Here is an 11849-nt window from a genome sequence, read left to right on the forward strand (position 1 = left end):
AAAAACTATTTCTCAAAAAGAAAAAGCTTCTTCTTCGCGGCCCGCCGACGACAAAACACCGGTGGAGCCATGACCTGAGGAGTGTGTTCCCGGGGGGTCTGTCCTTATCTCCGATTTTAAGATTTACAAAGCTTCGCCGGTTTCCGGTCGATGCAATCTAGTATCGGGGTATATGTACTCGATAACCGAGGGCCATCTTAAACAGTTAAGGAAATATTGCAATTGGGAGGACAAAGAAGTGATAATCCCGACTCCCGAAGAAGATATTACTACCCATATGAAAGGGTTTTTAAGTGTGTATACTTACCCTTTCAAATCCATCCTTCTTTTTGGCGGATCGTTATTTTGATCTGCTTCTTTGTGAACAAAGTTGAGAGGATGCCTTTCACCCTCGACCACCTCATTAGGTTATACAGCCCCCGCCGCTATCAAGGTGGGTTAATAAAACTATAGCACCGGGCTACCAAAGTGATGTTCTCGAGCATAGACGAGGACAAGGACCGAGGCTGGATGGGAATGTTCATTCGAGTGAAGATTTCGGACCTAATCCCGGCCGGAAAAATGCCATTTTTCGAGGAATGGAAAATGAAGCGTAAGTATAATTCTACTGTTAGCTCCTATTGTTTTGCTCCTTTGTTTCTTACCGATATCCTTTTCTGTGGTGCTATTCCTAACCTTAAGAGCTTGGTACGGGACCTGGCTTCGACCTCCACATATGCCGAGCACTCGTGGCGTGACTTGTCAAAGGACCGATGGGAGGCTAAAAATTATGGTAATCCTCTTCCCCATGCCTTCGATGATTCGAATGAAATGACTTTCTTATACTTAACTGATTCTCTTATGTGTAGGTCTGGGCAAATATGCGGTCATGAGGCCCTCGTCTAGAAAGGAAGAGACTTCGGCCCGGTTCCAAAACTGGCGAAGGATAACAAAAGAAAAAGGGCCTCTACCTCCAAGCATCCAACACTTAAGACAAAGACGGCTTGTAAGCCGAGGAAGAACACCATCCCTTTGACCGAAGAGTCAGTTCGGCGTCTGAGGGATGAAGACGAAGAGGAAGAAGAAAATGACGGGTCCATATTGGTGGCCCGAGTGAAGAAAAGCGCCGAGGCTCCAAAGGCTACTGAATCGATGAAGACCGCAAAGATTCTATTTTGTGATGGGGGAGTCTTGGGAAGAGAATTGGTCGAAGTCCCTGAATCATCGAGGATTGAGGCTACCTTCCACCATAATGAGCCAATGGTGGGTACGACTGTGGGGGATGGTCACGAGGCCCCTCGAGATGGAGAGAATGCCCCAAGTGATTCACTTGGGGTAATAGAAATTCGAGGATCCCCGCTAGTCCCCTCATTTTCCGAGGAAATGATTCGAGAGGCTCGAGCCTTGAATACCCTTACGTTTCCAAATCCGAGAGAAATTCCTCCCACTCCATATCTTAAAGGCCTATTTAATGGGGTCCAGGTGAAAGTCCACAGAGTAATATTCTTTCCATTTCCAATCGTCCATGCGACCCCTTTATTGCAAACAGACCACCCTTTAAGAATATTATTCCAAATTATAGTTTTGGGATTTAATCGATAAGTGAGGGATCTATTGCTATGGGTATTTGTACAATGCCTGTGTATGAGGACTTGAGCCTACAGATTGAAAGGGTTTGTGAAAAGTCTCCAGGGTAAGTCTGTTAACCAAGAATTATTGTTTAAATCGGCCTTGATCAAACCAAGTCCTCCTTGTTCCTTTGGAGTAGTTATTATGTCCCAACTGACCATGTGAAGCTTAGTTTTCTTATCATTAGAACCCCAAAGAAAGTCACGTTGTATTTTATCAATAGAGTTGGTGATTTTCAGAGGGAGTTTTATGTATTACATCACATGATTTGGGATGGTATTGAGAGTGGATCTTATAAGAGTGGTTCTACCTGCAATATTTTAAAAGTTTGTTTTCCAACCTGCAAGTCTAGACTTCATATTATCCAGCACAAATTTGAAATCAGAATTATTTGGCCTTTTATGAAATATTGGAAATCCAAGATAATTTCCAAAAGTCGTACCTTCCTTAATATTAAGAATATTACAAATAATGTCTTGATTGAGGTTAATGGTACTGATTTTGAAAAAATAATCTTAGATTTAGCATAATTAATATTTTCCCCAGAAAAGCTACAAAAGGCATGCATAATATTCTTAATCGAATTACTAGTCTTTATGGAGGCTTGAGCCATGAAAATGAGATCATCCACATAAAAATTATGTGATAAACGAGGTCCTTCTCTATTTTTTTAATAGGGATCCAGTGCTTAGTTTCCACTTCTTTTGTTATACCTATTAGAGTAGTTCAAGGCAAATGATGAATATGTAGGGTGACAGAGGATCTCCTTGGCGAATACCTCTAGAAGGTTGAAAATAATATGTTCTTCTCCCATTGACAAGAACAGAGATACTAGTGGTAGTGATGCAATTCATAATGAGATTTGTGGTATTGTTCAGGAAGTTAAAGAATCTAAGGGTGGTGTGGACAAAGGGCCATTCAAGTCTATGAAAAGCCTTTTCTAAATCAATTTTGATAAGCATATTGGCTTTTTTCCCTTTCATTTTGTTGAATGAAGAGATGATTTTCTGGATAATTATAGCATTATCTGAAGCTCTTCTATTTTAAAAAAGAAGCTCGATTGGAAGGGCCCTATAATCTTATGCAATAAAGGTTTAACACGATTAACAATGATCTTTGTGATCACTTTATAAATGGTGTTACAAAGGTCTATAGGCCGAAATATTTTCAGATTGTTTGCATTATCAATTTTAGGGAATAGGCAAACATAGGTATTATTTAGAGCAGGATGTATTGCTTGATTGTGAAAGACCTCATGGCATAAGTTGGTAACAGACTCTCCTACGATATCCCAATTTCTTTGATAGAAGAATGGATGAAGGCCATCCAATCCTGGGGATTTGAAAGGTTTAAAAGAGTGAACAACATTTATGATTTTTTGGTTAGAAAGGTTTCTACCTATATGAGAATTATCTTAAGTAGTTGAGAGGATATTGTGAGTATTCATAGGAGCATTTGGGGTCTTCGAAAAAAATTTATGATCCGTAAGGTAGAGTTTATTGAAGAAGTTGTAGGTGTGCTGAATGATTTCCCTAGGCTCATAAATCCAATTTCCTTGATCGTCCTTTAATGATACTATTCTATTACGCCTATGCCTACGCCTATTCAAAGCTGAGATTTGAAAAAATCTAGTATTTGCGTCCCCATAATTTAGCCAGTTTATACGGGACTTCAATTTCCAGAAATCTTCCTCTAACTTTAAAATGTCATTGTAAGATCTCACTAAGGAGGTCTTCAAGTTCTTAAGAAAGTCACTAGTGGCATATCTCGGAGAATTTTGTATTCCCTGCAAGCGCGCCAAAATTGATATCTTTCTCCTAAATATGTTACCAAATTTATTGGTGTTCCACCAAGTTGCATTATGCTCAAAAGTTTTTGTGGCATGCATCAGGTCTTGGGTATTCTGCCAACTATTACTAATAATGTTCCTAAGGTCTGGACTAGAACACCAAATAGTTTCAAACCTAAAAGGGTTTTTACCAATATTGGAAGGTTTTGTTAATTGAAGTAGTAAAGGGTTGTGATCCGAGTAGGTATTTGGAAGATGGTTTACTATCGCATCCCCAAATAAAGATACCCAATCATTATTAACAAAGATTCTATCTAGTCTTTCTAGAATTAATGAAGGGTTTCTCTTTCTATGATTTGACCAAGTGTATTTTGGTTCCTTAAATCCTAAATCCATCATATTACAATAGTTAATACAATTCGAGAAATGGTTTGCACGGGCATTGTTAATGGAATTTTCACCCCATTTATCATTTGCACTTAGAACTTCATTAAAATCCCTCCCTATAAGCCAGGGGCCCTTGTAATACTATCATACATGGAGATCAGTTTATCCCACAAGACAAGTCTACTTTGAAACTATTACTAGCATAGATAACCGAAAATAACCATGGTTTGGGATAGTGTTGTACCTTGTTCATAGCTAGCATGAACTTCGTGACTAGTAGTATTTACTTCATCAAGAGTCACTATGTTGTTCTGCCACATAACCACTATGTCTCCTGACCTACCATTTGCTGGCATCTCTATCATGTTTGTAAAATTGATGGCATCCCTTAACTGATCATGGTCAACCTGCTTAGTCTCAAGAAGAGCTATGACTGCTGGCCTATGGCAATCAAGAAGAGCTCTAAAGTTTCTCCTAAAGTTATCATTATTAACTCCCTTACAATTTCAAATAATAAAATTAAGGTACCTAGTCATGTTGGGGAATGGGTTGTTCAGTGCCTCCAAAAGTAAAATATCCCTGGGGATCAAAGTTATTGCATATTTTTTGGAGACCTTATGTTTATGGTACATTTCGGTAGTAGAAGGGAGCAAACTAGCAGATATCTTTTCTCTTGCCTCTCCTTGAAGAGAATTATGGTTATGTCTTCCAGTTTTGCCACTTCTTCCTTTCCTTCCATCTCCAGTTCTCGTGGTTTGGGTTATGGTGGAATGGTTGCTGCTATTGGTTGTAGTGGACTTACTTAGTGAACATCCATTGCGACATTCTGCCAAAAGGTTGATAATGTTGGACAGAGTTAGATGACTGATGTAGTTGTCCATAGTCATCTTCATCTCCTCGCTCATCGTTTGGACTTAGTATGAGGGATTGTGAATGATCAACATTATTTCTTGGTGAAGGTGGTCGACTGAGAGTGGTGGTATTGAGAATAAATATGAGCAGTATTTGGTGGACAAGTAGATTTATTATTCGAGGAGGATCCGATTGAGGAAAAGTTTAGAATCTTCGAATCTGGATTTGTATTCGTTGGAGGAGCCTTCTCTGAGTAGAGAATAGTGTGAATCTTAGTATTTTGAGAATTTGAACGGTTAATATTAAAATTGGAAGAAGATTGTAATGTCAATGCAGTAGATTCAGTATCTATCTGCATTCCATTATTATATATGGCTTAGTGTGTTATAGCTATCTTCTTTTGGGGGTTAATATTTAATTTGTTTACCATCACTCTTGTTCAGATTGGTTTTAGGAGGAGGTTGGGCAAGCAGTGGTGTTGATGATGGTTAACCATGGTATTTTTAGGATTTGTGGTATAGTCTAATGTGTCAAATGGTCCTTCCTTAATATTGGCAGGCATGGACGCATGTGTGCTATGTGTCATGCCAAAGTTTCCTTGTCTCTTTGGAATTATCGATGGGTTAACCAACTGATTTTTCATTTGACATGGCAGTATTCTGTTGAGGGGTCTCCTTATTAGCTACTAAACTATAATTAATATTTTGAAATTTTCCTTGATTGATAGCTACTGTGGACTTTCCTTCTTGATTTTGTGAGGAATTAATGAATCAGGGTCCATTGTGCAGGACACGATTCATAATTTCTTCCTTTAGGAACTTTACAATGAAGAAGTCTTCACCTAGATCTATTAGAGAAAAATCCTCACTGGGTTTCCATAGATCTCAAATTCTTGTTTTGAGATATTGATGGGGGACCCTTTTACCAAACAGTTTGATGATAACTAAGTATTTCCATGGTTGGTATATACGGGTTTTCTCCTCATGCGATAACAGAATAACATCTAGATCTGTTTTCATTTTTATGTGATGTCTTCGTTAGGATTGTGTTGGTCCATCTCTTGATCGACATCTATTAGTGTAGTTGTGTGTTGTGATGGGACCATTGATACTAGTTTTTCAAGGAAGGATGATTTCTCAACTTCATCTACGTTTTTAGATGATAAATCTGGTGGTTTGAGAGGGATTTTGAAGTGAGTGGCTATGTTCTGTAGATTCGTCATTGCTAGTAGTTTGGTGATGAAGTTTTTAGAGAGAAAGCAGAGAGTCTCTCTTAAATGATTATTATTCCCAATGCAAAACAATACTATAAAGCCACTCTAGCCAAAAATTCACCCGAAAAAACTATACTAACAAAAGATTTGACCCCAACAAAAATTTAAAAATTTATTGTGACCTACAGTTTTTGTGTCTCAACCATTCCTAGAAGCAAAAACTAATCAGAAACAAAGAGCAATAATATATCAAATTTGTTAAGCAAAAACAAATTTGCCGGTTATATACAATTTTCACTATAAGGCCTTGAAATTAATAAATTGTTAAGCAGTAGTTCAAATCTCTCACAAAATAATAACTGAACTTGAAATAAATAATAATAAGTTAAAAAATCATATTCCAAAATCGACTAAAATAATTGGGTGGAAGAACCACTAAAAAATTACTAAATGAATATATATTTAACTTCCACTACAAAAATTCACCCAAAAAAGAAACACCTTTTTATGTACATATTTATTCCCCCCCCCCCCCCCCCCACATATATTATGATCTACAATTTTAGAATCGCAACCATTTCTAGGAGCCAAAGCCAATAATAAAAAAGAAAGAGCAAGAATCAATGGCAATAACATGCTAATTGGAAACCACTTGGATGAATAATAAGCAGTATTTGCAGAGGGATGATAAGGTTACAAAGTTTCAGGTGGCTTCTTTGTGGGATTACTAGGAAAATGATTAGGATTACCCTTTGTTGGGGCTATCGGAGTTAGAAGAGGTGTTGCTGGAGCTGCGATTTTAACGTGAAATATCACACAAGAAATAATAGTCCCCTGGAGTTGCGAGGATGACTGAATCGCTGCCGAAATTGAAACTGGCTATTGGAGTTTTATCGCTGCATGTGTTATAGTCGTCGACGTTCACTTGCCTCACATTGTGCAACTGCGGGTCGTAGTTGAAAACTGCATGTTACACAATTCATATGTAAGGTCTTATATACGATAAAACACTACTTTATGTTAGAGCTGTTAATAAGGGTTGGCTCACGATCAAATAATGGACTAGGGATAGACAAACCTATATTGACGGCTCTAATAGTAACGAACACTTTATGTCAAACAAAAAAAAGGGCAGATATTACAAACATGAATAATTAATTAAATGTGTTAGGCTTCCTAAATTTGGTCACGTAATACAATAGTGTATGCATTAATGTTTTAAAAGGTGTTTCTGGGGCGAGCCCCGGGGCGATAGTATGGGGCGAAAGTCTCAAGAGACGCGTTTTTTTAGTATGGAGTAAAGCCCAGAGACTTTTTTAAATTAAAACAAAATTTGTTGAATTAGTCCTTCATATAATACCCAAATTCTCAAAAGTGAGTTTTGTAATTACTCAAAAGGTTTAAAAATGAACTCAAAAGTATTAAATTTAAAAATAAAGATCTTTTTTATTGATTTAAGCCCTAATTCATGGTTTTCTCAATTTTTTATCTTGTCCGCTAGTCTGCTAATATCTCCCAAAAGTAACGAATATTTAATTTTTTTACAAATACAAAGAGAACTACATTCTTCTTCATAGCAGCAAATTCAAAGTTCAAATTACAGGTTAATCATCCTTTTTATTCCTCCATATAGAAAAATTTATTTTTTTAGACTCAAATTACTTGTGCTTGTAAGTAACGTATAATAGATTGTTTTGATTAGTTTTTTGTGGGGATGGAGCACACATATATATATAGTTTTTTTCAATTTTTATGCAATTTTACCTGTTTATAAATATTTACTGTTATTATATTATTTTATAAAATATTAAAAATTAAATACCTATGGGGCTTACGCCCCGCTGAGGCATATGTAAAATGTCCCGCCTTACGCCCACGCCTTTTAAAACACTGGTATGCATTTGTTTGGTTGCAAAAGTCAAAACTCAATAAAACACCTGCTTGATATGAGTGCGCTTTTGACTAACATTTGCTTTCACATTACTGTTTCACCAGGGGCGGATGCATATGAAACTCGTGACACCCCTTCGTCGGAAATATTTTACGAAATATATGTATTAATATTGTAGGGTTACAATAAGATAAAGAAAATGACATCACTTGACATATATTGTTACTAGGCACACTAGTTAAGTTCTTGATTTTTTTTAAGAGGTTAGAGGTTCAAACCACAACTAGATCATATTTTTTAAAAATATTTGAAAGAACATATATTGTTAAGAGTTGTGGTAAAGTAGAATTGAAATTATGACATCTTCTAAGTTAAGACTCTATAAAACTAATGGACTAAGGTTATTTTTTGTTGAGTAATATGATAATTAGTGGGGTGTTATTTATTCTTCGTTACGTTTTTCTATAAATATCGACACCGCTTGAAAACAATGCTAAGTACGCCCCTATGTTTCACAATGATGTCATTTGAAACTATACTTTGGTGGTATATATTCCAACTCCCTCTCCTCTCTCTTAATTTGAAGTTTAAATTTGCTATATAGATTTCCCCGACTCTAATTAATCGCTTCAAATTAATCACGTTGCTATAAGTTATTAAATTACTATTTTCGAAAGATTGTGATGTCTAGTTTCTGAATAATATAACAACAAGAGCAAAAGATCTTACCAAGAGTTTTAATTTGTCAGTGCCAATGAATAAGCCTCTAAGGTACTTTTAAAGGCGTAGTTAATTGCCTCCTTACTTGCTAGGACTAGAATTTTAGGAAACATGCCTACTACTTTAATTTTGGAAATTTAATTTCCAAGTACTTTAGAAGTTCCAATGAAACTAAAGGTAATAACTAAACGTAGTATTGCCAAAAATTAAATCATACAAGTACTTACCATGTTTAATTTGGAACTTTATAGAGGTGCAACGAGGTACGTGTGTAATTAGTGTTTGTCCCCTAAATTTTTGAGAAAAAAAATAAATTTTAGTTATCGTAGTTGCCCACAGCTAAATGTATTTGGGTCGAATTACTTGAATAAATTCTTTCTTTAAATATTCTTTTTTTTGAAAGCTTTGAGTTTGGAAATTTTCCTATTATATTCTTTTCTATTAGTAGGAAAGGAATTTCGTAATAATGAAACCATTCTTTTCCTGCTACATTTAGATTTAGTGGTGCTTAATTAGCTCTTATTATTTTAATTATTTCCTTAATATTAATTTCTATAAATTGAGAAATCGAAATTTCCAAATAATATAATTCTGCTTCCCAGTAAAACGTAACATGTTTTTGTGGTGCTTCTTAATTATTGATTGCATTATTTCTTTACAGGAGTATTAATTTCCATAAGTTGAGAAGATGAAGTTTCAAAATAATATAATTCTGTATTAACTTCCAAAAGTTGGAATGACGTTTTGAATAATTACAAAAAAAAGATTTCATAAGTTGAAATTCTGCTTCGCAGTAAAATAAGGTTTCGTGGTACTTAATTACATTATTTCCTTTATATTAATTTCCATAAGTTGGGTAAGCGAAATTTTCAAATAATAAAAAGGTTTTCCTAGTAAAATATGGTTATTTAAAGGGGCATTTGCATCCATTAATATTCAAATTATTCTCTTTGAAGTTAAGCCATGGCTTTCACCAAAAGAAGAATAATGCTTCTTCTGTGCTTTATTATGGCTGCTTCCGTTGAACTATCTACGGCTGCTGTATATGAAGTTGGTGATTCTAAAGGTTGGATTGTAGGCAACGTTGATTACAATGATTGGGCTTTTTCAAAGAATTTTCAAGTTAATGACATCTTGAGTAAGTAGTCGTTTCCTCTCTTTTCATTTTTGGTGAAGAAACGTATTCCTATTAGAAACAATGAAGAACGTTGATCCAAACAGAAACAAGAAATTATTTTGAACCCATTGAATTCAGACTGTGTCCTTAAGAAATTGAATCTCCTCACTGTTGTAAATTAATTTCTCCTATGATAGAAAGAAAAAATTATTTTGTAATAGCGGCACTTCAAATTACAAAATTTCGGCAAACTCAAATGACGGAGCAAATTACACTTGCCTCTTGAGTTATTTTGGAAAAACAATAATGCAAAGAAGAGGGGGAGATTTTTTGCGCTGTGTGAAAAATAAGTCACACATCTAAATTTATAGCATGTTTGGTCAAGCTAGAAAAATTAGCTTATTTTAATAAGTATTTTTTTTTCAAAAGTGATTTTTCAAAAGTATTTTTGGTGATAAGCAGTTTGTGTTTGGCTAATTAATTTGAAAAGTACTTTTAAGCAGCAATTAGTATATATTTGGCCAAACTTTTAAAAAGTGCTTCTAAGTGTATTTTTCTCAAAAGTGCTTCTCAAAAAACTGCTTTTAGGGTGAAATTATTTTTTTCTGCTTCTCCAAAACTGCTTCTGCTTCTACTCAAAAGCATTTTTTTTCTTCTAAAAACTTGGCCAAACACTTCAACTTTGGAAAAAAATACTTTTTTTTTTAAGAAAGGAGAAACTTGGCCAAACAGGCTATTATAAGCAATAAAAATATGAGATGGAGAGATACAATCCAAAAAGAACTTTTTCCTACTCACATTAAAAAAATCAACAAATTCGACATATTATTTAATCAGAGTAAATTAATATCATTTAGTACAAATGAATGTGAGTAAGTTATTCTACTTGAATTATCTACATTTTTTCTTCTTTGTATCTTTAGAACCAAACAATTAAAATAGCTAAGAATTTCGTGAATAGAAGAGAAAAAATAACAAGGATGATGCGTTTGCATATATACATGGAGCACATATAATACAAACAACAACAACAACCCAGTATAATTCCACTAGTGGAGTCTAGGGAGGGTAGTATGTACGCAGACCTTACCCCTACCCTGGGTTAGAGAGGCTGTTTCTGATAGACCCTCGGCTCCCTCCCTCCAAGAATTCTCCCACCTTGCTCTTGGGGTGACTCGAACTCAAAACCTCTTGATTGGAAGTAAATGATGCTAACTACTAGAGCAACTCACTCTTATCTGGAGCATAGATAATACCTTGTACTATATTCCTTCCCTCTGCTTTTTCCACTCTTTTTTTGTGACCCAAAAATAATAATAAAAGGCTAATGAAATTTGATTAAAACTTGTTAAATTTACATGGAAAAGTTGTCAATTTTATTTTATTTTATTTTCTATGGACTAATTGAGGGTGTCAATTGAACTTGCAGATTTCAATTACAACAACAAATACCACAATGTGATGCAAGTGAGTAGCCAAGAATATTATTCATGCACAGTTACAGATCCAATGGCCACTTTAAACACAGGCAAAGACTCTTTTACACTTTCAGCCCCTGGCGATTACTATTACGTTTGCGGGTTTCCTGGCCATTGCCAAATTGGCCAGAAAGTTCATATACAAGTTAGTGGTTCTCAGGTAAATAGTGCCCAACGAAAAGCTAATCCATCTGAAGCAAGTGCTGTTTCATCTCATTCTTTCTTGTGGTTTTCCATCATGGGCATGCTTGGAATCTGCTTTTACTAGGTCGAGGCGAAGTTAGAATTTTTAGTTTATGAATTTTGAATCATTATAATGTGGCTTTGCACCTAGTTTTAGATTTTTTTTGTGCTAATTGTAGACAATAAATTGCGTCGAGAAAATAAAATCCAGGCCGAAAAATATTGCAACAATCGTAGTATTTGATTTCAAATAATACGAGTGTGCAATCTCTATGAATCCTTTGATTCTTCTTTCCAATAGTAAATAAATTCAAGGGCCCTTGAGCTTGATCTTTAATATGTAGTTGTTGCCACGAACGATGATCTTGAATTCAACTGGCACGAACTTTGATTTGAACTCGTACTCCTTGAATCTTGATTTGTTCTTTGTTCTTGAGCTTGAGCTTGATTGCTTGAACTTGAACTTGATTTGTTCTTCGTTCTTGTGCTTGAGCTTGATTGTTGAACTTGAACTTGATTTGTTCTTCGTTCTTGAGCTTGAACTTGATTGCTTGAAGCTTGAAACTTGTGGAGGAATTTACAGCGTTTGATCCACGAGCTCTTTCTTGCTT

At 35.3% G+C, this 11849-nt stretch overlaps 1 protein-coding gene across 4 annotated transcripts in view; it reads left to right on the forward strand.

Moving 5' to 3' along the window:
- Positions 1 to 11635, forward strand: part of LOC107785867 (mavicyanin-like) — a 32030-nt gene extending 20395 nt beyond the window's left edge. The window contains exons 2-3 of one of the 4 annotated variants that reach the window (XR_001647980.2): positions 9539 to 9598; positions 11007 to 11635. Coding sequence is in view for 1 of the 4 variants with exons in the window: in XM_075239649.1 (XP_075095750.1) it covers positions 9424 to 9598; positions 11007 to 11323 (492 nt within the window). In the remaining 3 variants the exon portion in view is untranslated. Of the gene's footprint in view, positions 1 to 7844; positions 8182 to 9416; positions 9599 to 11006 lie in introns of those variants that run through there. The other 3 variants (XM_075239649.1, XR_012703191.1, XR_001647979.2) reach the window with 3 other exon arrangements.
- The last annotated feature ends 214 nt before the right edge of the window (positions 11636 to 11849 follow it).

Source organism: Nicotiana tabacum, chromosome 19 (genome assembly GCF_000715075.1).
Source record: "Nicotiana tabacum cultivar K326 chromosome 19, ASM71507v2, whole genome shotgun sequence".
Lineage (NCBI taxonomy): Eukaryota > Viridiplantae > Streptophyta > Magnoliopsida > Solanales > Solanaceae > Nicotiana > Nicotiana tabacum.